Source organism: Penicillium verhagenii, assembly GCF_028828195.1.
Source record: "Penicillium verhagenii strain IBT 33310 chromosome Unknown utg000004l_segment0_segment0, whole genome shotgun sequence".
NCBI classification, from domain to species: Eukaryota; Fungi; Ascomycota; class Eurotiomycetes; order Eurotiales; family Aspergillaceae; genus Penicillium; species Penicillium verhagenii.
This window is the reverse complement of record NW_026643168.1, coordinates 1,225,408-1,249,028: the sequence shown is the minus strand read 5'-3', so window position 1 is coordinate 1,249,028 and position 23,621 is coordinate 1,225,408. Positions and strand designations below refer to the sequence as shown.

Sequence of the window (23,621 nt, the reverse complement as noted above, 5' to 3'; positions counted from 1 at the left end):
GTTTTTATGTCCATTTCATCATAACTAAACGCCGCGCCCAAGTAAGATGCGACTTCGTGAAAAAGAACCGGGAGTAACAAAGCCCGGATTGTCCTCTCGACATGGTCTTCTGCAACAGACTCTCTTCCAAGTCCACTCCTCCCTGCTTACTCGCAGTATCGTCACCTTCACCTTCACCTTCACCCAAAACCCCACATCTATCTGAACAAAGCCAGATCGACTCCGATGCGCCACTTTGCTTTTGCTTTTGTTTTTGGACTGATCGGGCTTGTCTGGGCGAGACCGGCCAAAAGGGAGACAGAATACAGAGAAAAAAGGCTGCGTCTCCAAGAAAAAGCTGTCTCATAAAGAAAATGGAGGTCGAAAAAGGGAGACATAATAAAAAAAATAAAAACGTAGATAGAAACAAAACAAAAGATTTTGGCGCTGGAACCTTTATCTTGCTAAGAAATTGCAGCGTTGAAACCTCACTACGCAGCATAAGAAACATCAACGGGGAGGAATAGAAGCTCCACTGAAATCGCATGATTCGTGTCTCTGTCATATCTTCTAGGCGCGGGTCTCCTCGTTCTGGGCACGGTCCTGACGCTGGTTGTTGTTGCGACCTCCCTTACCGCCACGTTGGTTGTTGTTATTGCGCTGGCCCTCGCCGCCAGCGTTGGCACCCTCACCGCTACCCAGGGTCAACTGGGCAGTTGCTAGGCGGTTGGACAGCTCCATCTGTGTGCGGATGGTGTTGGCCAAGTAGGAAACGACGAGAACGTCCTGGATGTGGTTGTTGCTGTTTTGCGCTTGTCAGTAAACAGAAAAAGAAAAAAAGATAAACACCCCGAAAGTGGACAAGCAAAGACGGAGTTTCAAATAAACAAGGAATTGGAGGAGAAACATACAAGTCACGCTCAATGTCAGCGGGCTCGACCTTGGGGGCCAAAGCAAGAGCATTCAGCAAGAACTGGCCCATAGCAGTAGAGGCAGGGGCCTCCTCATCAATGACGGACTCGACGTATCGCGACACACGGTCAATCATAGAAATAACCTCCTCAATGGCACGCTCCAGCGCCTCAACATCAGAAGTGATAGAAGTAGAACGGTCCTCTGAATCCTTGGCGTTGGCAATAGCCTCGAGACCACTCTTGTCGGCCTCGCCGTATCGGAGCTCGTAAGGGACGGGAATGAAAGCGGCGCTGTCGGCAGCCCGCTCAGCGGTGACACCAACGGGAGCGGAGATGTAGGCACGGGTCTCGAGATCCTTGCCGGGCTCGGTGGAGACAGTCAAGTGAACGGCGGGGTGAGGCCATGTGCCATCACCCTGACCGCTGTAGAAGTTCTGGATCAAGGCGGAGAAAGTGTTGAGCTCAGAGGCGGTAGCGTACCAGCCGACCAGGACCTCGCGCGGGTTGGCCTTCAAGTGCAGAGCGAGCATCTGCTTGTGGTACTCCATGTCGACCTCGACCTGGTCCTCGGCCTCAGAGTGGCCCACGGCAAACGCGGAGCGCACTTCGACCTCACCTCCATCCTCCGATCGTGTTCCAAGCAGTGTACCGATGACACGTTCCTGATCGGCGTTACGGCGAAGCGAGTGGTCGAGAATGGAGAAAATGGCCTAGAGAGAAAAAAGATGATGGATTAAAAGTCTGGACATGGGATTTTTCGATATTGAGGGGATTCTTAATTGAAATTCGTACCTGCGGCTGGATCACCACATTAAGAGGGGCAGTGGTGGGAGCGGTCCCCACAGAGACAGGGCCCAAGGGGCGGGCGAGGTGCAGGAAGGAGTCTTCGGCCATGGTGGGAGTGAAGGGTGGATGTGGGGAGGTGAGGTTTTTCGACTTGCCTCACGACCTTTGGAGACTTCGGAGGGACAATTTTTCCTTTGGAGCAAGTGGAGTGCGCCGTGACTTGGGTTGTTCCGATTCTTTGTGTGTGGGAATTTTCGCGCTAAGATAAGATAAGCCAAACCATCTTTTTTCCCAAGAACAAAAAAAAAGAGAAGAAGAAAAGAACTTCAAGTTAATTGACAACCATAAAATTCCTTTTCAATATGCCTGCTCCAAGAGGTGGAAGAGGCGGAGGTTCATTCAGAGGTCGTGGCTCTGGTTCTCGTGGTGCTAGCTCTCGTGGTGGCTCTCGTGGTGGTCGTGGAGGCCGTGGCGGTCGTGGTGGTCGTGGTCGTGGTGCTGGTCGCAAAGGTTTCACTTCTTCACGATTGGACGACGTTGAGTAAGTGAAATCGCAAGCTTTTGCAACAGCCCGGAAAGCAGCTAATAAATTGCAGCTCGGAAGATTCCTCCGGTGATGAAGCTGGTCAAGATCAATTGGAGGAGGTTGAAGATGATACCTTGATGGATGAGGGATCTAGCAGCGACGAAGACGAAGAAGAAGAACAGACCAACGGACGCCCTTATAACGAATTACTCGAACTACTACACGCCAACTCGGATTCCCAGGCACCAGCCCCGAAGCGGAGAAAGCTCGCCGAATCAACTACAGAAGATGCGCCTATGGAAGACGAAGAAGAGTCTGGGGGTGACGACGATTTGGAAGCTCAAGCGCCTTCAGACGATGAGGACGAGGATCAAGAAGCTGAAGAAGATGATGATGAAGACAACGATGAAGACGAAGATGCGGTTGGGCCATTCGAGAAACACTTTGATATCGGAGAGGGATTCGAACTCACCAAAAAGATTGCGCAAATCGATGCCAACAAATGGGCCGCGACTAAGAAGGAGGTTGATGGACTGCGACTGGTGCGCACCGTCCCCGAGCTTGGAGATGACACTTCAAATCTGCTTCCGGCATTGAAAAACACAACCAGCCTTAAGGTACGTCATCGACAGAGAGAGAGAGAGAGATGGTAATGTGAGCTAATCCACCTTGCAGGTCAAGGAAAAGCTCAAGGCTCGTATCGCAGAGTCTCTGCCCTCCATCCAGGGCGATACTCAGCAGATTGCTCCATATGTATTCGATTATCAAGATGTCCTCTACGGCGCCCGATCCACAGACACAGCCGATGCCATGCGCGATGTTATGGCCCTCCACGCTGTCAACCACCTGATGAAGACCCGAGACCAGGTGCTGAAGAACAATGCTCGTCTGGTCAAGGACCCTGACACCGATGTTGAATGTCGAGACCAGGGATTCACTCGACCCAAGATTCTCTACCTTTTGCCTACTCGACAGGCTTGTGTCCGGACTATCAACTCGATCACCAAGTTCTACCAAGTCGACCAACAAGAAAACAAAAAGCGTTTCCTCGATGCCTTCTCCTCATCCGATGAGGGATGGGATCACAAGACAGAGGATGCTCGGGAATTGTTCGGAGGTAACAATGACGATATGTTCAGACTGGGACTGAAGTTCACCCGCAAGACTGTGAAGTACTTTTCGCAATTCTACAGTTCAGACATCATTCTGGCCAGTCCACTGGGTATGCGGACAATCATGGACCAAGCAGAGTATGTTCCGCCTTTATGCTACTATATCCTTTCAATACCCACCCCATGCTAATCCTTTACATAGTGCCAAGAAGCGAGACCACGACTTCCTTTCTTCCATCGAAGTCGTAATCGTGGACCACGCCGATGCCTTGCTCATGCAGAACTGGGACCACGTTTCATATATCTTCCAACATCTCAACCTCCAGCCCAAGGAAGCCCACGGCTGTGACTTCAGCCGAGTCCGCAACTGGTACCTAGACGACCAAGCCCGACACGTGCGCCAGACGATCCTCCTCGCATCCTTCATCACACCCGAGATCAACTCACTCTTCTCCACGCAAATGCAAAACGCCTCCGGCCGCGTCAAGATCACACCCACATACCCCGGCGCGATCACCGAACTTCCCCTCCCCGTCTCCGTCAAACAAACCTTCTCCCGAATCGACAGTCTCTCGCCCGCCAAGGACCCAGACGCCCGCTTCAAGCACTTCACCTCAACCGTGCTCTCAACAGTAGTCAAGAACATCACCGCACGCGGCAAGGGCAGCTCAGGCACTCTCGTCTTCGTCCCCTCGTACCTTGATTTCGTGCGCGTGCGCAACCACTTCGCCACCTCCGCGCAAACGACGCATATCTCCTTCGGCGCGATCTCCGAGTACAGCGAGACTAGCGAGATGTCGCGGGCACGCAGTCATTTCATGAGCGGGCGTCATTCGGTACTTTTGTACACGGAACGTGCGCACCATTTCCGTCGGTACCAGATTCGCGGCGTGAAGCGTATCGTCATGTATGGTTTGCCTGAGAACCCGGTTTTCTACCAGGAGATTCTTGGATTCCTGGGGCTTGATCCGGCTGAGTTGGCTGAGGCTGCGGAGGGTGGTGCGCGGGTACTATTCTCCAAGTGGGATGCCTTGAAGCTGGAGCGTGTGGTTGGAACGTCGCGTATTGGTAATATGATGCGTGAGAAGGGCGGTGATACATTTACTTTTATGTAGACCATAGACTCTGTGAGATGAATGTATATAATGTATATCGTTATCGATTCCTATTCAAATGTTTACTTGGAATTATGTATGCAGATGTCCCCGAGTACATACCTAGGGCAGTCCTATGTACTAGTATGCATTCTATTAGACGCACTGACTGCTAGTATGTCTGAATGCAATGTTAGCTTTTTTCCTTTTTAGGCAAAGCACCATTTGTAAATTCGAAAGCTAACATATAGTCTTGAGTACTAGGGACTATTATATACCAACTAGAATGAACTCCAATCAACCCAACCACCTCTTAGTCACCCCCAAAGAAAAGGATGATCCTCATCCTCACCCGCATACTCCAGAACCTCCTTAGCGCGTGGAATAACAGGATCCAACCCCCCAACTGTCCTCAGCAAAGGCAAACAATCATGCATCCCACACACCAGCCTTTCCAAAAGAGCATCAACATCCAGATCAGGCCGACAACGCCCCCGATTCAACAACGGATCCCCCTCTTCACCGGAAGGAAGATGACGCGCTTGAGGTTCTGGAGATACAGGGGTGGACCGAAGTTCCTGTTTCTGTTTGCGCGGCAGAACATGGTGAGAGAGGGAAATCTTCGGTCTTGTAGCTGGGTTCTCCGATGTTGATAAGGCAGGGACTCTAGGTGGGTGAGATGGCGATTAGGAGCGCTGTGAGGGCTTGTTTGAAGGCCATGTGATATAAATGGGATGAGTTCAATATGTGCAGGCTGTTAGTGCAGATGACGAGAAAGGGGATAATAGTATGTTTGGATACACGTACAAGTCGCCTTTTAGGGCTGTAGCAGCATATGTAGCACCAGCCGCGACTCATCCCCGTGTAAGCCCCGCTGTCTTGATGGCAGCCTTTAATCTCCCGAGATCATGCAGCTCCAGCTCTTGAGGCTGCGCCGGCACATTATTGAAATCGACCTCACGGCTTCCAGACATATTTCGGGTTTCATGGACTTTTAGGTGGCGAAGAGATGTAGTCATTTCGGGATTTCTCATGAGAAACGAGAAGGATTGAAATGCATTTTCGAGATCGTTTCCGAGATCATTTCCGACGCCGAGTCGCAGCTGACGAAATTTCTCTCTATCATTCGTTTTAGAGACCATGTGTTTATACCGACTCTGGCCTGGGACATGAAACTGTTAGGACAATAGTTGGATAACCACTAAACCACATTGGTGCCGCTGGAGTTCAAGTGAACGAGAAACAAAGATAGAGCCACTTGAGTACTAAACAGATCTACACACCTGAATTGAAAAGATGAAGTTACGTGGATGAAGCCATCTCATACTGTGTACTTCCCTACTCATGAAAATGCGACAGCAGCAGCACGAGCACCTCACACTTTTCGTTCATATGACGGTTGGTCGTTTAGAATGTGGACTGCTTTAAGACATCATGAAGACTTTCACCAGAAGAATCTCTGTGCCAAGTTTTGAAAAATATTGAATATACTCGTGAGCCTGGAGGTAGAAGATGCTTATCGAATTATCGAGTTCCACGACCCGAACGGATATTTTTCCTACCCCAGATTTTACCGTATGGACCGTAAAACACAATACACCGTAAGCATCTTTCACGCTCGATACCAATCACATTATCATGTCACATGCGCATATGCAGATGCATACAGTAGTATAAAGATCGACCTTGCAGAACAACCTTGTCAAGCCAAAAAAATGCAAAAGCGAAAAGATGAAAATGCCCAATATGACTGTAATCGGAGGTCATCTGGTTGAATTTAACCCAGCGGATCCACTTCCAGCGCTACTATCTTTTCATTTTCATTTCTCCAACCTCACCTTCGCCTCCGTCCACCCAACCCCCACTCATGTCTACCATCTTATCCGATCCACCCTGTATATCCTCCTGACCTCTCCTGAGCCCCAGTCACTTCCGGGCCCTATACTATATTGCACTATAAAAGCGCCTCTCAAACCCAGGACCACGATAGACGAGACGAGAATCTAACGACCTCACGACCTAACGAAAAGAAAAGCCTCGGGGGCAAAACACAAAATCATGACACCCCAGCTCAACGACACGCATACAGCCTCAGGCCCAGGCGCAGATAACGACCACCCCGACGCACCCCTGCCGACGGAGCGATACACCGACGACGAAACGCGATCACTGGTAGAATACGAGCCGTACCCGATCGAAGACGATGAGTCCGATATTGCGGCCGCGGCGACGCGGCCGCGGCATGCGACACATGCGAAATTGCGTATATTCTGGCTGAGGAATAAGGGCATGTTCTTGGTGCTTTTGGCGCAGATGTTCGGCGCTTCGATGAACGTTATGACGCAGTTGTTGGAGATTAATAGTTCCATGCATCCATTCCAGGTAGGTTGGATTGAAGAAAGGAATAGCCCCAAAAATTACATGAATCGGGATGACATGAGAAGGGAAGCGGATCTGGTATCGGGAAGAAAGGCGTGATGTTCATTTGACCCTATGGTTCTTTGATTCTATATCCCCAATATTCCAAGATCCCATCCTATATCCCATAACTTATATCCTATATTATACGCCCTAACCCTACCTATACCCCATATCCAATCTACCAGCATAGCCACCGCAAACCCATACTAACCTAACCACCCACCCAGATTCTCTTCGCCCGCATGTCCATCACAGCCCTAGCAAGCTACCTCTACATGTGGTACGCGCGCGTGCCCAGCCCACTCGGCACACGCCCAATTCTCCTCCTCCTCATAACGCGCGCAACCTTCGGCTTCCTAGGCGTCTACGGAATCTACTACTCAGTCCAATACCTGCCTCTCGCCGAAGCAACGGTAATCACGTTCCTAGCACCAATAATGACCTGCTACGCCTGCTCGCTGCTGATCCCAGGCGAAACGTTCTCCAAGCGACAGCAAATCGCGGCGCTAGTCTCGTTAGCAGGCGTGATTCTAATCGCGCAGCCATTCCGCAAGCGCGGCAACGGCACTTCCACAGAAAGCTCGCACTCCGGCTCCGGCTCCGGCTCGCCGGGCTCAGCAGACTCCTACCACCACATCCTGGCGACGATCGTAGCGTTCGTAGGCGTGATCGGGGCGGCGGGCGCATACACTTCGATCCGGATGATCGGGCGGCGGGCGCACCCGCTTGTCTCCGTGACGTATTTCTCCAGCGTGACGACGATTATTTCGCTGGTGGCTATGGCGGCTGTGCCCGGGGTGCCGTTCCGGTTCCCGAGTACGCGGTTGGAGTGGGTGTTTATGGCGGGGTTGGGGGTTTGCGGGTTCCTTTTGCAGTTTCTCTTGACGGCGGGGTTGTCGTATGTGCCGCCGGCGGAGGTGTTGAGTGGGAAGGAATGGAGGGGGGGACAGGGGTCGCGGGCGACGAGCATGGTGTATATGCAGGTTTTGTTTGCGCTTTTCTATGATAAGGTGGTTTGGGGCACTACGTTGTCTGTTGTTCCTGCGGTGGGGTCTGTGCTTATCCTTGCTTGTGCGGTATATGTGGCTGTTATGCAGGAAGGGCGATCCGAGCCGGATCCAGTTGTTGAGGATCAGCCGTGTTTCAAAGATGGTGACGAGGAGGCTTGAGGTTGGATGGGGAGATGGGCATTGACTTTGGCGCAGTTAGCTCATGCTGGTAACTTGATTGAACATATCATTGGGCATGAAGTGCACAGACTCTACGCCACGACTAGTAGCGTCTTACTAAGAATCTTGGTATCTGCAACTTATCTGCTATCTCTAACGGAGCACTCTCCTCCTTCTCCTCCTTCTCTTTCTCTTCCTCCTTTAAAACCCGCATTTAGTTCCCAACCCCGACGTCATAAGGTTGCAGCGACATAAATCCGAGATCGCCCGTGTCTTTTCATTGGTCCAATGGGAAATGGCGAAGAGTTCGGTTCGAACCCGAAAACAGAAGGCTTCAATTCCCATAAAGTGGAGAAAAAAAAAGAGATAAAGAGTCCACATTTGCCCCATTTTTCCTTAGAAGGTGGATTCATTTGCCCCGGATTTGCCTGTCAGATTCCAATCTTCGATCATATAAAGCATCTCGTCAATCATTGCAGATCATTCAAGTCCTCATATACATACACTATATACCCTCATTGATACTCCACGCATATTACTACATGTCAATGTTACACACTCCAAAAGCACCTAGTATACACTTAAAAAACCACCGCAACCCAAAATGCGCCACTTCGACACCTGGGTCCTCCGAGACCCCTACTCAATATGGCACTACTACTCCAGCGGCCAACGCTGGCAAGAAACAATCCAATCCCTAATCCAAGAGCGCGCAATCTGCTCCCCCCAAACAACCAACAAGCCCCTAACCCCCAACAACCCCATGAACCCCCAAAGCACCAGCACACTCTCACGCCTACCGCCCGAAATCCGGCGCATGATCTGGTCCCACGTCTTCAACTCCTCAACCACGCACCTCGTAACAATCAAAAACACAATCCGCCACGTGCGCTGTCCATCCCCAAACCAAAACGCAAATGCAACCGCAAACCCAAATCAAAACCTCACCCACCACCGCCACTGCTGCCCGCTCACGCCAGCCCGCTGGCGCATCTACGACGGCCGCATCCCAGGCCACTCAGACAGACTGCTGTACCCGCACACGCACGACCTGCTCCCGGCAAACCTAAGCAACGGACAGGCAGCGCTGCTGCGCACATGCCAGGCGATCTACGCCGAGGCCTCGGACCAGCTATACGTTGACGCGACATTCGACGTGGACGACCTGTACACGTTCATTGCGTTCGCGCGCAGCCTTGCGCCGCGGCACCTGTCCTGTATCCGGCGGGTGACGGTGCAGTGGATGCCTGTTTGGCAGCCGCTTTCAGGGCAGGATCATAAGGGGTCGATCTATGGGCATACGCATAGCGATGCGCTGTGGATTGAGTTTTGGGATGTTGTTGCGAAGCTGCCGGGGCTGGTGGAGCTGGGGCTTAGTATTGACTTGGGCCGGTTTGCGGGGATGACGGTGGGTGAGAATGGGAATGGGAATGGGAATGGGGGTGAGGTGGTGGTTGTGGCTGGGGGACAGCAGCGGATTCCGTTGGTTATTACTGAGCCGTGGCTTTTGCCTTTGTTGAGGGTTAGGGGGTTGAAGGGGTTTGAGTTGGCGGTTACGGCGCGGTGTGATTCTGCGGCGAGGGGGGCGCTGGAGGGGGATCTTGTGAGGGATGCGGGGCTTTTGAGGGATCAGTTGAGGCTTGTGATGTGTTCGGAGGTTGGGGTGCCACTGGAGGAGATTGGGGGGTTGGGATTGAAGGATTATGCGGGGGCTTTGGAGGCGTTGAAGGAGGTGCCGGTTAAGAAGAGGCAGTTGGCTATTACTGCGTGCTGATATTCTTCTGAGTTTGGCTCCATTTCCTCTTTTCTCTTTTTATCTTTTCATTGGTGATACCCCTTGTCATTTTCTTTGCATATATTTAGAAATATTGTTTGAAAGATTCAACATTGAAATCAGTTTTCCATTTTTATACCCTCCTCTAGCTTTAAAATGTTACTGAGTATATACCTCCCATCTCAAGTGCCAAGTGCATAGTACATAATGCACACTTGAAGATTGTATACCCTACGGCTAGGGCTACTAGGTACCTAGTAGTACTTCAAGAAATGTCTGGAACTTGAGTTGCGCTATCCGTGCCGCGCTATTTACTTGTAAGTGATTGGCAAATGCACCCCGTACATACTACATTGGCAAGAAGCTAGCACATCCTCAATCTGAGATTTTAAGAGTATATACAATCTCTACTCCACATGTAAGTACCGTACCACAAGCTCTGGAGAATACCGGTCCCCAACTGCTCGAGTGATTGCTGGTCAGTGACTCTGTAAGCAAGAGCAGGAAAATTATGGGAAGTCTTACAAAAAGATTCTTCAAACGGGACCACATCCAAGGGTGAAACCTGGGAAGGCCGGTCTGAAATTTGAGCAGCCCTGTCAGCAACACCTACCTCGGTAGGTGTATATTGCTCAGACTCTCTGAAAGGAACAAGCAGATGACAGCCACATGTTCAGAGCTGGAGTGGAGTTTGAAGTTCCAGAGGTTCCAGGGCAGGTCACGGCTGAAGATCTTATTCTTCTCCCTGAGCGTCGGCGTCGACATCTTGATCCAATTGCATCGGTGCCACTTGTTCGTGGCCTTCAGGCGATGCGGCCTTGGGTGGACTGCCATAGGTTGCACCTCGATCCAACAGTATCTTCACTATATCTCCCTGGCCGCGCCACTCTGCGACATGGAGTGCATTGCCATACTCTCCACCCTGGGCATTGACGTCGGCACCTCGGTCCAGCAGTATTTGTACCATCTCTTCGTGGCCTTCTGCCACTGCGGCCTGGAGTACATTGCCATAGTATCCACCCTGCGCATTGATATCGGCACCTCGATCCACCAATATTTGTACAATTCCTTTATGGCTATTGGCTGCAGCAGCCTGGAGTGCATTGCCATACTCTCCACCCTGGGCATTGACGTCGGCACCTCGGTCCAGCAGTATTTGTACCATCTCTTCGTGGCCTTCTGCCACTGCGGCCTGGAGTACATTGCCATAGTATCCACCCTGGGCGTTGACATCGGCACCTCGATCCAGCAGTAGTTGTACTATTTCTTCATGGCTGTTGGCTACTGCAGCCTGGAGTGCATTACCATGCTCTCCACCCTGGGCATTGACATCGGCGCCTCGGTCTAGCAGTATTTGTACTACTTCTTTATAGCCTTTATCTGCTGCAGCCTGGAGTGCATTGCCATAACTTCCACCCTGGGCATTGACATCGGCGCCTCGGTCTAGCAGTATTTGTACTACTTCTTTATAGCCTTTATCTGCTGCAGCCTGGAGTGCATTGCCATAACTTCCACCCTGGGCATTGACATCGGCACCTTGATCTAGCAGCATCCGAATCATATCTTGTGCCACCTTTTCATGGTGATATGATGCCGCAGTCTGGAGTGCAGTACTATATCTTCTATCCTGGGCATTGACATCGGCACCTCGATCAAGCAGTATTTGCACTATCTCTTTATGGCCTCTCACTGCTGCAGCCTGGAGTGCATGGCTATGGAATCCACCCTGGGCATTGACATCGACATCTTGATCCAGCAGCATTTGTACTATCTCTTGATGGCCTCTCACTGCTGCAGCCTGGAGTGCATTGCCATAGTCTCCACCCTGGGCATTGATATCGGCACCTCGATCCAGCAGTATTTGTACTACCTCTTTATGGCCTCCCATTGCTGCAGCCTGGAGTGCATGGCCATGAAATCCACCCTGGGCGTTTACAATGTCGAATAACTCTGAGGGTGTAGTATCAACCGGTAAGATACTGTTCACAACAGATTCTAGTCCAAACATGGCCGCATAGTATAAAGGCGCTTTAGGTTCAGGACAATATTCACTGCCGTGCCTTGAAGATCGGGGATCTTCATTACCCAAATGTATGCACAAAGCGAAAGGATTCGTCCGGTCTTTGAAAACCTTCGACGCTACCTTTTCAATTGTTGTCTTCCCATCCTCTGAATGTGCATGGTGATGAAGCCAATATTCAGCTGCAAAATAAACAAATGGGAACTCCTCTCTCAGCCTTTCATGCTCAAGGTATATTGGACGAAAAAGCTCTTTCCCAAAGCGATTCCCAACGCGATTCCCAAAGCGATTTCCATCGAATGCTACCTCAGAGAGAGTTGGGTCCTGGAGGTAGACTAGGCATAAATGGGCTATCTCTGTATTTGCAGGCGCACTTTGCATGGCAAATATTCTTGATCTCTGTTGAATGATCCGATCTGATTGGAGATACTCCTGAACCGAGAAATGCGCTATGCGAGCAGCCAAGATAGTTTCTTCGTCGTCATTTTCCATGGACACAACCTCAACAAGTCCGAGGCAAATGTCGATAAGACCATCCTGCTCGTACGAACGACCGTCACGATCAAGATGTGCTGGCTCATTCAGGTCAACTGCATGTGCGTGGATCAGCTCATCGATCGTGAGCGGCCGGGCGGAGAAGCAAAGCAGAGTCAGAACTCGGCGCACGTCATCGACATATTCATCTGAAATACTGCACAGCATTCGCTCGTAGGTTTCATCCAAATCGCGGGGCAAAGTGCGTAGGCAATTGTCCAGCTGATTCCGATTTCGCACCCGCCGAAACGCATTGAACTGACATTCAACGTATCTGAATCTGTTTCCCATCTTGATTAGCATAGTAGAGACTAGGTCTTTTTCGTTGAACACTTACACCCCTCGGGCATCAGCTGCCAGTTTTTCCTGGATCTCCGCGTGACGCTCTTTCCACCTCTGAAGTTTGGTGTCATTCTTGAGCTGATAGGACACAAAATTCGCGATATCTCTGTCCGTTTCTGGGTTTCTAAGCGGTATGTCTTGGACAAAGGAAGGATTTAACTCTTCGCGGATATCTAGCTCGTTGCGACCGGTCACCAGAAGATGGAGGCCAGGTATTGACCAGTCACGTATCACTTGTATAGCATTTAAGACACCCTCTCTTTTGTGTTCTCGGGGGCTCTCATCTAGTGCGTCAAGTAGAATATAAGCATCGCGAAATCGCTTGAGGAGGCGCTGGAGTGAGTCAAGGAGCACATCTACTGGGGGGGACCCAGATTTATGTAACATGTGCAGTTGCTCCAGATCTTTTTCACCGTCCGGTAGCTGTACCGATAGCTGCATCAACAATGTACGTAACATGCCGTCGGCGTCTTGTTTTGCGTTGTCAGTGAAGGAAAAGTAGAAAAACGCAATACCGACATTGTCTTCATGCCTCATCTCATGAAAGGTATGCTGGATTGCAGTTGAGCAGAGGACCGACTTGCCACACCCTGCGAAACCATTCAGCCATAGGAAAGAATTGTGTTCCTTTAGCCAAGTCCGGAATTGATCGCCGTTGACGAACCAAAGACCTGTGCTTGGATGGCACTTCGCAGACGCGGCGTTGTGGTTGAGAGATGCATCTGGCGCCATAAGCCAGCAACGAAGCTCAAAAGAGACTTGACTAGCATTTGTTCGCTCGACGAGGGATTTGATTTCCGATATGCTATCTTGAATCTGGGTCTGGCCTTTAAGCTGCAGGATCTCGATTCCGAATGACAGATTTTCACGTATCTCATTGATGTCTTCTTCGAGTTTCTGTAGAGTACTTTTCCGAAATGGATAGGCTGCACGACGCCCAGCAACCTTAACACGATCCTTTAGACTGGCGGTCGGGTCTTTATGGAACTTCTCGCACTCGCTCTGTAGCTCGGTGATGATTTCCTCGCATTTTTGTACGGCGTTCTCGACGTCACGCAGTATACATTGCGGGTTGGGCTGCGATCGGCGTTCCTCTACTGCAGCTTCGAGGGCTCGAAAGAGGGTTTGAAGATCATCAAGCTTGCTTGTGATCTTTGCCAGATCCGCATCTTGGCCTTTGTACGTCGTGTAAAAATCAACCAAGGATTGGGTGACTTGGATGCCAAGCGAAAGAAACCCCGCAATCCCCGATGTGATGGAGAGTGGATCAGCCATTGTGCGAGGCAGCGAGATAGTTTGGAACTCTGTGAGACGGGTAGTATAATATTCCAAGTTTGGCAATGCAAAATTTAGTTCGATATATGTATCATCCAGAGGCGCAGCCGCTTCTAAATTTTGGCCTGATATCCAGGCGTTGGTTCATGCCCAATTATAGCCCCCAAATTAATGTGCACGGAGATCTGCTACCTGATAGTATCATGTGATTTTTTTTGCTTGTAAACTTGTGAGATCTCTGCCAGGAGCTAGTAAACAGGGTCCAGACTTACCCATATATGTGCACCAGTGCTCGTGGTACACCCTCGCTGTACTTGTCGGGACCTTTGCCTTCCACGACAACAACACTAGCCGCGAGTGTGGATTCTTTGCCATACCACATGCTGTAGGCTGGTCTTCCAGTGAACCCGTGGCGCTTTCCCCGCTTGAAAACAGGTCCATATCCCCAAAGCTCTTCAGTCTTCAAGCACAGGGATGGCTGTCGGGTATGCCTTCTCTGTATACCTCATGGTATGCGTGATAAATGACTCGGTTCCGGCTTTCCCACAATGCAGATTCTGCTAGGGATGCCGAATAAACTTGGGAGCGAAATGAAGGCAGGGTGAGTAAGATGAAGGTAGATGAAAAGTGTGAGAAGTAAGGTAAACCGAACGAGTGCGAGATGATAGGAAGGTACAAGTAGATTGAGGAAGTGGTGAAGGTAATTTAAATTCATCTTGTAACCTTGTAACTTTGCACATGTGGAACAAGTCATGATTGCCCAGATTTGATTGATACAACCGATACATACAAGAGACAAATTCTCATCTCAAGTACACTGAGTATAGACCCATCCTAATAATTAAGTACTAGTAAGTAGTATAAACACTTCAAGGTTAGATAACCTCAGGACTACCAGGTATACCTACCTGGAGCCATGCCTGGAAGTTGAACTGCACGCCGCGCGGCACACTTTACTTGTACGACATGCTACTACACCATACGCCGTGCCCTATGCTATTGATAATCTATACTCTACTCAATCAGCAGAACCCTGCGAATATTCGAATTGATACCTGATAACCCGAGATAAACCCGAACCCAGATGCCCAGGGCAGTCTATACAAAACCCTCTCACGAACCATTATCCACCCCAGCTTTTACCGCGCCCTGACCGACGGTCCTCAATTTCGAGCCAAAGAAATAAAGAGGTAAGAAAGAAAGAAAAAAAGGTAAAAGAGAAAACAAGATGCACATCAAGAAGATAAGATGAAATGATATGGGTCAAATGGCGACCACGGCCGGCAAAGCAGAGATGGGTTCAATTCCGGAGTATTAGGGAGGAACAAAGCAAGCGACGCCAAACACCCGACAAAGGAGATCGCAATTTAGGGACCAAAGCAGAAAGTAAGTTTAATATAAGACACGAACCGAATGCAAATGTGATGGGAAGATGCAAAATTTGGATGGATGTTCTTGAACAAGTCCATTCCCTACTGAGTTGAGACGCCCTTGCCGACACGACCACGAATTTCGTCTTCGTAGCCGTTAGTCTGTTCGGACCCGGGCTCCTCCTCTTCTGTGGGCGAGTGCATTTGACTGGGGGTCTCGAGGGAAAGGCGGCTACGCATCATCTAAAAGGAAGTTAGTCATTTGGCTCGGGCGTAAAATCGTGAGAGAGAAAAAAAGGGAGGAATTTACCCATGCTCGTACACCTCCAATCAATCCCAGGCTGTAACCCGTTGCAAAGTCCTCATTTCGGGCACCACCCATTGGGCTATCGGGACGGTTCAATGCCTCCACACGAGACAGGTGGGACTTGCTACCACCGGTTGGGCTCGCTAGGGGACCGCGGGCATTGCCAAAGTCCATACTGTTGCGGGTACTAGGCGCCGGGCTGCTGGGCCGGCTGTTCTGCCAGATTTGTCGTAGTTCCCGGCCAAGCTCTTGTCCAGTCATGGTCCAGTTGTTTTTGATGTTGTCCCGAAGTTCCACCACGTGTCGCTTGATCTCAAGCTCGTTCTTCTTCAGCCACGAGACGTTGAGTTCCTGGCGCGAGGCACCGCGCTTGAATTGACGGGAGATGTATTGATCGTAGTCGCGGACAATTCTAAAAGACACAATATCCCTCGTTAGTTTTTGAAATAGGGAATGGATTGGATAATGTTGGAAGTCAACTTACCGAGTAATGAGGCCCGTGGTGCTGACACCCTCGGTTCTCTGGGTGACCAAGAACTTGCCCTGGGCCTTGATGGGCTCGTAGATATCATCACCCTCTGCAGCCTCGTAGGGGAGGTCGTCGTGGGCGACATAGTCGATCTGATGCTCCGACAAAAATTCCGGGGTCACCACCCACGGGCAGTTCGGGATCACCTCGTCCACCCACTTGCAATGACGCACGGTCTCGGCTCGCTCAGCACCGCTCAGAACGGTGAGACCCTTTCGAAGATGGGTCTCCTCATCACCAGTGACACCAACAATGAGATAAGTATCGGGGCAAGCGTGCTTAGCTTGCTCAAGCTGTCTCATATGGCTGCCACAGAATTAGCATCCTATCCATGCAAACCACTCCAGCTTTCCCAAAAAAAGAAAAGCAACAGACATGGAACGTGTGATCAAATTGAATACGGATCACACTGGAATTATATGAATGGAAACATACCCAAGGTGGAACAAATCGAAAACACCATCCGCGTAAACTCGAACCGGCCGTCCCGTCGGAGGCGGGTTAGTCTTGTAACCCACCGGATCTTGCAACACACCACGTTGCGGCGGGGGCATAGCCTTCACATCCGTCGGCAAATCAATGTGAAGACCAGGTCGGTTCCGAGGGGTATTTTCAATGTCGGATGATGCCACAGTGGTCTCTGAGGGCTCGCCAGGATCCTCCTTGTGTATCGGGGTGTCGACACCGTTGGCGTTTAGGGACGAGGCGCCGGAGCTTTTACGAGCCCGTTTGTGAGAGGGAGTAGTGGATTCGCTCTGTGTCTTGGATTTGGGAAGTGGCGCATTGGTTGGACCGGTCGAGTCCTCGCCGCCTTCTTCGCCGGACGCGTCGCGCGAAGAAGGTTGGAGTTCAGTTGTGACTTGGGGGACAGGGAGGTGCGAGGCGCTGCGCTTGCGCTTGCCAGCGGGGGAAGTTGCGGATGACATGGCGGAGATAGAGAAGGTGATTGTCCTCTTTGCTGGGGAAGGAAAGAGATGAGAAGAGAGAGAGAGAGAGAGGTCCAGGTAAAGTTGTCCCCAAGCGGGTTGATCCGGTTTTAGGGGTAATTTTCTTTTTTGGGGCACAGGAGTGGGGGCTGCCGCTCCCGCCATGCTTTGCTGTTGATGACGGCACTTTTTCTTGTTTATAAAACTAACGAGAGACTAGTAATCCCAAAAAAGACCCTGTAGATCTGTTAATTTAGCATCATTCTCAGCTTCTGCTTAAACTAGCCGTACATATAATGCACAGAAATCACGTAGGAAAATTGAAAAAAAAAAATAGAACTCGGTCTTATTTGTATCGCGCAGGACATCTCCGGAACTCCATTGCTAATAAACAAGTCCAATATCTACCAAGATATCAACTCTCAAAGCATATACCAGATATACTTACAGGATAGAAATCGAGTACCTATTTTTCCTTTTCATGTGTTTGGTTCACTCCCAAGACATCGTAGTCCACTCGATCCAGTTAACTAGGATGTGGTCTAGGGACCATAAAAGGTCTTGGAAGTATGGGATAAAAGTATGAGGTAAAGAAAAAAAAAACTGCAAAAGAGGAGCAAAAAGAAAAAACGGCACGGCGTGGATAAAGTGTAATGGTTCGTCAATAGCGAGGCATTTTCTGCGGTATCTCGTTGGTGTGAAGGCATAAAAATAAAAGGACAAGACGTGTTCATGAAAGGCCCCATGGCTCCCGGCGAAGGGCCTCCCTCATACCTATGATCAACCCAGTCTCCTTCACTCCATGCCCCTGTTTCTATTTCCAAATCCACACTCTGACAACAATCCCAAGGCGAGCTTACACCAAACAGGCTTGAAATAGGCCCAAAAAGATGACAAAGAAGTAAATAGAGAAACAGAGGCAGGGAACAGAAAAAAAGATATGGGAACATGCTTGTTAGGGGTAAGGGTCGCATGAAATCGTTCATAACACAAACAAAAACGGGGAGGCCAAATAAAAAAGAGGAAAGAGGAGGGTAAATAAGCCAAAGAAGGACAGGAGGTTTAACAGAGAGGTTCAATAGAGACACATTCGGCCATATGTCCTCCTGGAATCACAACCTAAGCGGAGGACTTGTCATCTGTAGAGGCGGGGGATTCGGATATTTGAGAGGCATCATGTTTCCCTTGCGGGCCAGGGGTTGCCTCACGGTCATTCCAAGTGGAATTTCCTGGGCGTACCTGGTTAGCAAGGTCATGATCTTCCGTCTGGTCAAATAATTCCTCCTCATTCTGATCCGGAATGACTTCGGTGCCATCACCAAGCAGAATGATTCGACCCCCAGCCGAGCGAACACTAAAGGCCCGCGAACGCTCCATCTCCAAGTCATAGTCATCTGGCTGATCCTCGAACTGGTTGCGAATGCCGGGGCCTCGGAATTCGGCTGTGCGCAAGTCTGACCGTCAGCACGAAGAGGGACTACCTTCGGATTCCTCGTGAGACTTGCCGTACTCGGGCGGAGCACAAGGACCGTCTCCGCTCGCAACCCGCTCTGCAATCTGGTTGTACCATTCCTCCTTGGTTTTTCCGTTGAGCAATCCAATGACGGTCATGGTCATGTTATCACATCCAACTCCACCGGTTTCACTGTTAGAAGCAAGGCAGTTATCCATCATGTTTTCACAGATCTTGTAAAGCTCCTGCTTGGCAGCAATACCCCTCCGAACGAACTCAACGACGGCTTGGGAAGACTGGCAATCCCAAATACCTGCAAAAAGAAACATATCAGTATTGGGGATATTCCAGTTTTCTTCTTAAGAAAAACTAATGTGATTGGGAGAACAGAACTTACCATCACAAGCAATGACGAGGAATTCATCATCTTGGGTGAGATCGTGCACAGTCACATCGGGGTATGCGGTGACAATCTGCTGCTCGGGAGATAGCTCGGGGCTCTTCTTGAATTCGAAATCACCAATGGCACGGGAAAGGGCCAAGTTTCCATTAACACGTCCAAAGTCGACGAAGCCACCCGCAGCACTGATACGAGCTTTCTCGCCTACGTAGAATTGTGAGCACAAGATGGGTTGGGATGCTCGAATAGAATCACTACTGACCTTCATTCTGGGGCTTGTGATCAAAGGAAAGGGGCTTTGCGCGGCCCTTGACACCAAGGACTGACCGAGAGTCACCCGCGTTTGCCTGTTTGTCATGTTAGTCATGATTCCCTCTTATCTTTTCATAGCCTTTGACAGTTTGCATTCAACGTACCACCCAGATCTTATTCTTTGAGATAATGCTGGTTGAAGCAGTGCATCCAGATACCTCCTCTTCGTATTTAGGGTCTGCGCCGTAAAAGAAAGAGAGTTATGGTTAGAAACAAATTGCCCCTATGTCGGAGCGGGGGGAGGAAAGATAGATGGGGCTCAATCCATCTATGCTTTTCGGAGCCAAAGAATGACACGAACCTTCCAAGATTGCGCGGTCGGTAGCCAAGAAACCGTCCTTCATGGCCTGTTCAATATCTCCCTTGGCGAATGCCTCCTGCTTGGCAACAATCTTGTGGAGGTTCTCTCCAGTGAATAGCGCCACCTTATCTCCACCGTGGCCATCATATACGCCGAAGAAGGCTAGACGCTGATCCGGATGAGTCGGTTTCTGTTCCTCATTGTGGTACTTTGCCTGAAGATCAAGCACGGCAGCGTGGGCATCCTCCATGCTAATTCGCCAGCCTTGCATGGCGGAAACGCCGTAGATGCAGCAATCATCTCCACCTTCGGCCGATGTCTAGATGGGAGGGGGAAAACGAGACAAGGTTAGCCATGCTATCAAAGCTTTGTATCGGTCACAGCGACAGTGTCATATAAGGCTAGGATTAAGGGGGGTGTGGAGGCCCATTTGTGATTGAAGCGATCTCAGCCCCTCCGAGTCAGCAGGACCCCGCATGGTCGATCCTCAAAAAGTGGGATTCTGGCTTTTTCAGCAAGAAAGGGACTATGACCCTGTGGATCCCATTTCTCCCCCATCGCATAAGTAAGGAAGAAGATATTCGAATATCTATCAGGGTACTGCGGGCCCGGGGGTGGGTGGTTGATGGGCCTCGGGCGAAGAAAAAGGCCGGGAGATCCCATAGCACAGTGTGGGGAGGGGCAGGGGCAAGCAATGGAAAATTGTAACCAACTCACCTTTTCGACCACGGGTTCCGACAAGGTCTGACCCATGATGGCACGGATTGGAATATGAAAACGTGGAGAGGGGGAGGAAAATCGCAGGGAAGCTCCGAATGAATGGGTGGAAGAGGAGAAGGGAAGTCAGGTGAAGGAGGGACGCAAGGCCTTTCAGCGCGTTTCTGGGTCCCGCGATAAGTCGCCTGCCGAGTGGGGAACAATGACGATCTAGGGCTTTTTTAGGTGATGAATTTAAGGAAAATAAAGAGACAATAAAGGATTTAAAAAGAACAAAAAGTCAACGACTAAAGATCTAAGAAGCCTTTAGTAATTGAGGGGGTTGTAAAAGCAATTTATGGGTGAGATCAGATTTCTGGTGGTAGACAGAGATTTCCCCGTAAAATTACATGACGAGAAATGAGTCTCGTGTGCTTGATAGCCATCAGGTGACTCTTGCTGAACATGATTCAACTCCCAACAAAATATAGTCAATGGTATTTTGTAAGGAAAAGAGAAAAGAGAAAAGCAATAAGAGTAATTAAATTAGTTCTATTAGTTTATCTAGAGTTAATCTTTTCTCTCAGTCTTTCTTTACATTATACCGATTGTCAAGTCAACTACATCACGCCAGTAAAAAAATGCCGGGAAGCTTGTACTGGTAACTGGGGTATGGGTTCATACCAAAGGGGGAAATTATCTCCCGGCCCGAAGCATGTCATTTAGGCTCCTCTTCCTGCCTAATTGTCCTAAAACAACCATTTTTTATACTTGAAAAAAACTCCATATAACTCATGTGCCAATATTTCGAGTGGATCAATGACTCGGCAATTAGTGCAGATGCTTGGTTACAATAGCTGCCTAAGTGTGATCTGAGTGGTTCGTCAATTTGACACGCATTCAGGTGTATAGTTTCTATTGCCTGAATACTCATATATGAAGTTCCGAGATTACCTCTGTATGGTTTTCCTCTTCAGTAGTAGACTACAGTATCTACTAGTAATTACTACAGAGTCAAAACCTTGGAATCATGGTATACTTACTTGGCAAAACTTGATTTTGCCTTAGCCCCCACTCATAACTGAATCTCAGTCAGAAAAACATGTAGGTGATATTGAAATGTAAGCAATGAGTGCATTCAAATATTTGAATCTGGGGCTTTTTTTGTCTACTTGAATATACCAGTATAACATGCCACTCATGTATATTCAACATTCACAAAAGTGGGTATTTGAGTGTTACGTAATTATCCAATCTTTTCACGTGACGTGACCCGCTGCATAATCGGTCGCGTATCAGTCTCGAACTTTTTCTATCTCTTGACCCCACCCCCGATAACCTTCCTTAGCTATGGGCAATCATGAAGTCATTCTCGAGCTCAGCTATCAGTACGTTCCTATCATATCTTTCTCATACCCACAGATTCATCTTGCTAACGAGATTTCGCTCCAGATAAATCGGGCAAAAAATTTGCGCCGAAGGCGCCAGTTCGTCGCGCTGCGCCTGTCGCGCCGGCGCGACGGCCCAGCGCTGTTCAACAAGCACAAGCCCAAGCTGCTCAGGCTTCTCAAGCTGCAGAACAGACAAAAGAAAAATTGGATGCGACCACGGCTGTATCGTCCACTCCTCCATCTTCGGTTCCTCTGGCCGTATCCGAGCAATCCACTGTCGTTGAAGAAGCACCCGTCGCTCCAGTACCCCGTCCTAAAGAGCCAGTGCGCACAGCACCGAAACCAGCTACATCTATTCAGATCCCCCGTCCGAAGGCAAAGCCACCAGTCTCAGTACCAAATTCTCTCCCAACTCCTGCACCATCACCCGCAGTCCCTACGACAACCACCCCAATCTCTACCGCAGATGAACCGACTTCTCCCCGCACTCTACCCTCTGAGCCGACTGTTGTGCAATCCATTGAACATGACGTTGAAGATGCCGTTGCAAACCAAGTCGCTTTCGAAACTGCACAGCCTAAAGAAATCAGAACCGCAGAGCCGCTTTCTGCTCCAGTACCAGGCCCTCAACCTCAGACGACAGCACCTATATCATTGAAGGGAGCAAAGAAAACCTCTGAAATTACTAGAATTAGGGTCCAGCCACGTCCTAGAGGTCCTATTGCAACTCCGCCAAGCACTCAAACCGGGGCATCGGCAGCAGACCGCACAAGTGCAACGCCCGGAAACTCCGTGGCACGCTCTTCCGTGACACTTTCAACTCCGGAGCCAAGTCAAGCATCAACAACACGAAAGCGCAAAGCTTCAAAGGCAGGAACTTCGGACGTCGATGGATCCGAACAGCCCAAAAAGGCTCGCCGACGTAAGCGTCAACCCACGCCCGAAGGTGCGGAGTCGGTAGAAATCCTTTCGAATGTCATCAAAATGTCAGAACTCTGCAAGGATGTGAAGTCCGGTAAAAAATCGCAGCGAGAGATTGCACTCCGAAAACTCGATCAAGAGGCGCTAGAGCAGAAGCAGAAGGCAAAGAGTGGAACGCCCGCAACCCCCCAGGCCGCCAAAGACGAGGGGAGCAAAGAAGATTCTGCGCCGGAGAAGGCAAATGGTCCCGTTATGCGCATCGTCAATGGTGAGATTGTGCTGGATGCCGCATCACTTCAAGTGGATCGACACGCGGATGCAGCCAGGAATGCCGGTGATATGGACGTTGTTGAGGAAAACCAACTCACTCGAAAGGTCAACCAGGACACTTATGGCAAGCGTACCAAAACAGAATCCTGGGATGAGGACATGACCGATCTATTCTACCGTGGGCTTCGCATGTTCGGAACCGATTTCATGGTCATCAGCAAAATGTTCCCTGGACGAAACCGCCGGCAAATAAAGCTCAAGTTCAACAACGAAGAACGCAAAAACCCGGATCGAATTAAAGATACTCTGCTTGGCCCTCGAGAGTCTATTGACATCCAAACATATTCAGAGATGACCAATACAACTTATGACGACCCCAAGGTCATTCAAAAAGAATTGGATGAAGAGAAGGTGAAGATTGAGGCCCAGCACGAGAAAGAAAAGGCACTTCAGGAAGAAATGATCCGAAACCCTACCACGGGTGGGGCGGACGCTGCTGATGATAAAGACAACGCTGCGCCCATCAAGGGCAAATCACGCAGCAATAAGAAGCAAATCAAGAGTGCCGGCGGTGGAACAGAAGAGGTGCTGGGGACTATCGACGACTAGAGTCTTAAACTTTTCGCCTCACCTTTTCTTGTCTTTTTTCTTTTTCTTTGCTGGTTCTTTTTAGTCCAGTGGGCGTTTTGCACGGATAGTCCGTGGTTTGTTATTCTAAACGGCGTTTGCTGCGTTCAGCGAATGATACACAGGTGGATATGAAGTTTCTACTATGCAGCGCTTGAGCCAAGGGCAGCTA

At 49.8% G+C, this 23,621-nt stretch overlaps 8 protein-coding genes across 8 annotated transcripts; 4 read left to right on the top strand and 4 right to left on the bottom strand.

Moving 5' to 3' along the window:
• Positions 1-549: 549 nt before the first annotated feature.
• N7466_003390 (eukaryotic translation initiation factor 3 subunit F) lies at positions 550-1,787 on the bottom strand (the record flags this gene model as incomplete). The annotated part of the gene is made up of 3 exons (XM_057162787.1): positions 550-781; positions 891-1,603; positions 1,686-1,787. 3 exons carry the CDS (start codon positions 1,785-1,787, stop codon positions 550-552), a joined length of 1,047 nt encoding a protein of 348 aa, XP_057023902.1.
• A 254-nt stretch (positions 1,788-2,041) lies between these two features.
• On the top strand, positions 2,042-4,432 carry N7466_003389 (UTP25 family protein; the record flags this gene model as incomplete). The annotated part of the gene is made up of 4 exons (XM_057162786.1): positions 2,042-2,220; positions 2,276-2,822; positions 2,881-3,455; positions 3,520-4,432. 4 exons carry the CDS (start codon positions 2,042-2,044, stop codon positions 4,430-4,432), a joined length of 2,214 nt encoding a protein of 737 aa, XP_057023901.1.
• Positions 4,433-6,469: 2,037 nt separating this feature from the next.
• Positions 6,470-8,001, top strand: N7466_003388 (DMT family transporter; the record flags this gene model as incomplete). Its single annotated transcript, XM_057162785.1, has 2 exons — positions 6,470-6,793; positions 7,060-8,001. 2 exons carry the CDS (start codon positions 6,470-6,472, stop codon positions 7,999-8,001), a joined length of 1,266 nt encoding a protein of 421 aa, XP_057023900.1.
• A 604-nt stretch (positions 8,002-8,605) lies between these two features.
• On the top strand, positions 8,606-9,775 carry N7466_003387 (uncharacterized protein; the record flags this gene model as incomplete). Its single annotated transcript, XM_057162784.1, has 1 exon — positions 8,606-9,775. One exon carries the CDS (start codon positions 8,606-8,608, stop codon positions 9,773-9,775), a length of 1,170 nt encoding a protein of 389 aa, XP_057023899.1.
• Positions 9,776-10,508: 733 nt separating this feature from the next.
• Positions 10,509-13,946, bottom strand: N7466_003386 (uncharacterized protein; the record flags this gene model as incomplete). Its single annotated transcript, XM_057162783.1, has 2 exons — positions 10,509-12,609; positions 12,667-13,946. The coding sequence occupies 2 exons, from the start codon at positions 13,944-13,946 to the stop codon at positions 10,509-10,511; spliced, it is 3,381 nt and encodes a 1,126-aa protein (XP_057023898.1).
• A 1,472-nt stretch (positions 13,947-15,418) lies between these two features.
• Positions 15,419-17,078, bottom strand: N7466_003385 (choline-phosphate cytidylyltransferase; the record flags this gene model as incomplete). Its single annotated transcript, XM_057162782.1, has 4 exons — positions 15,419-15,559; positions 15,627-16,035; positions 16,108-16,458; positions 16,588-17,078. The coding sequence occupies 4 exons, from the start codon at positions 17,076-17,078 to the stop codon at positions 15,419-15,421; spliced, it is 1,392 nt and encodes a 463-aa protein (XP_057023897.1).
• Positions 17,079-18,197: 1,119 nt separating this feature from the next.
• N7466_003384 (PP2C family serine/threonine-protein phosphatase) lies at positions 18,198-20,297 on the bottom strand (the record flags this gene model as incomplete). The annotated part of the gene is made up of 7 exons (XM_057162781.1): positions 18,198-18,520; positions 18,560-18,844; positions 18,929-19,135; positions 19,194-19,278; positions 19,348-19,421; positions 19,545-19,863; positions 20,262-20,297. 7 exons carry the CDS (start codon positions 20,295-20,297, stop codon positions 18,198-18,200), a joined length of 1,329 nt encoding a protein of 442 aa, XP_057023896.1.
• Positions 20,298-21,600: 1,303 nt separating this feature from the next.
• N7466_003383 (transcription factor TFIIIB subunit BDP1) lies at positions 21,601-23,431 on the top strand (the record flags this gene model as incomplete). Its single annotated transcript, XM_057162780.1, has 2 exons — positions 21,601-21,628; positions 21,693-23,431. 2 exons carry the CDS (start codon positions 21,601-21,603, stop codon positions 23,429-23,431), a joined length of 1,767 nt encoding a protein of 588 aa, XP_057023895.1.
• Between the last annotated feature and the right edge of the window lie 190 nt (positions 23,432-23,621).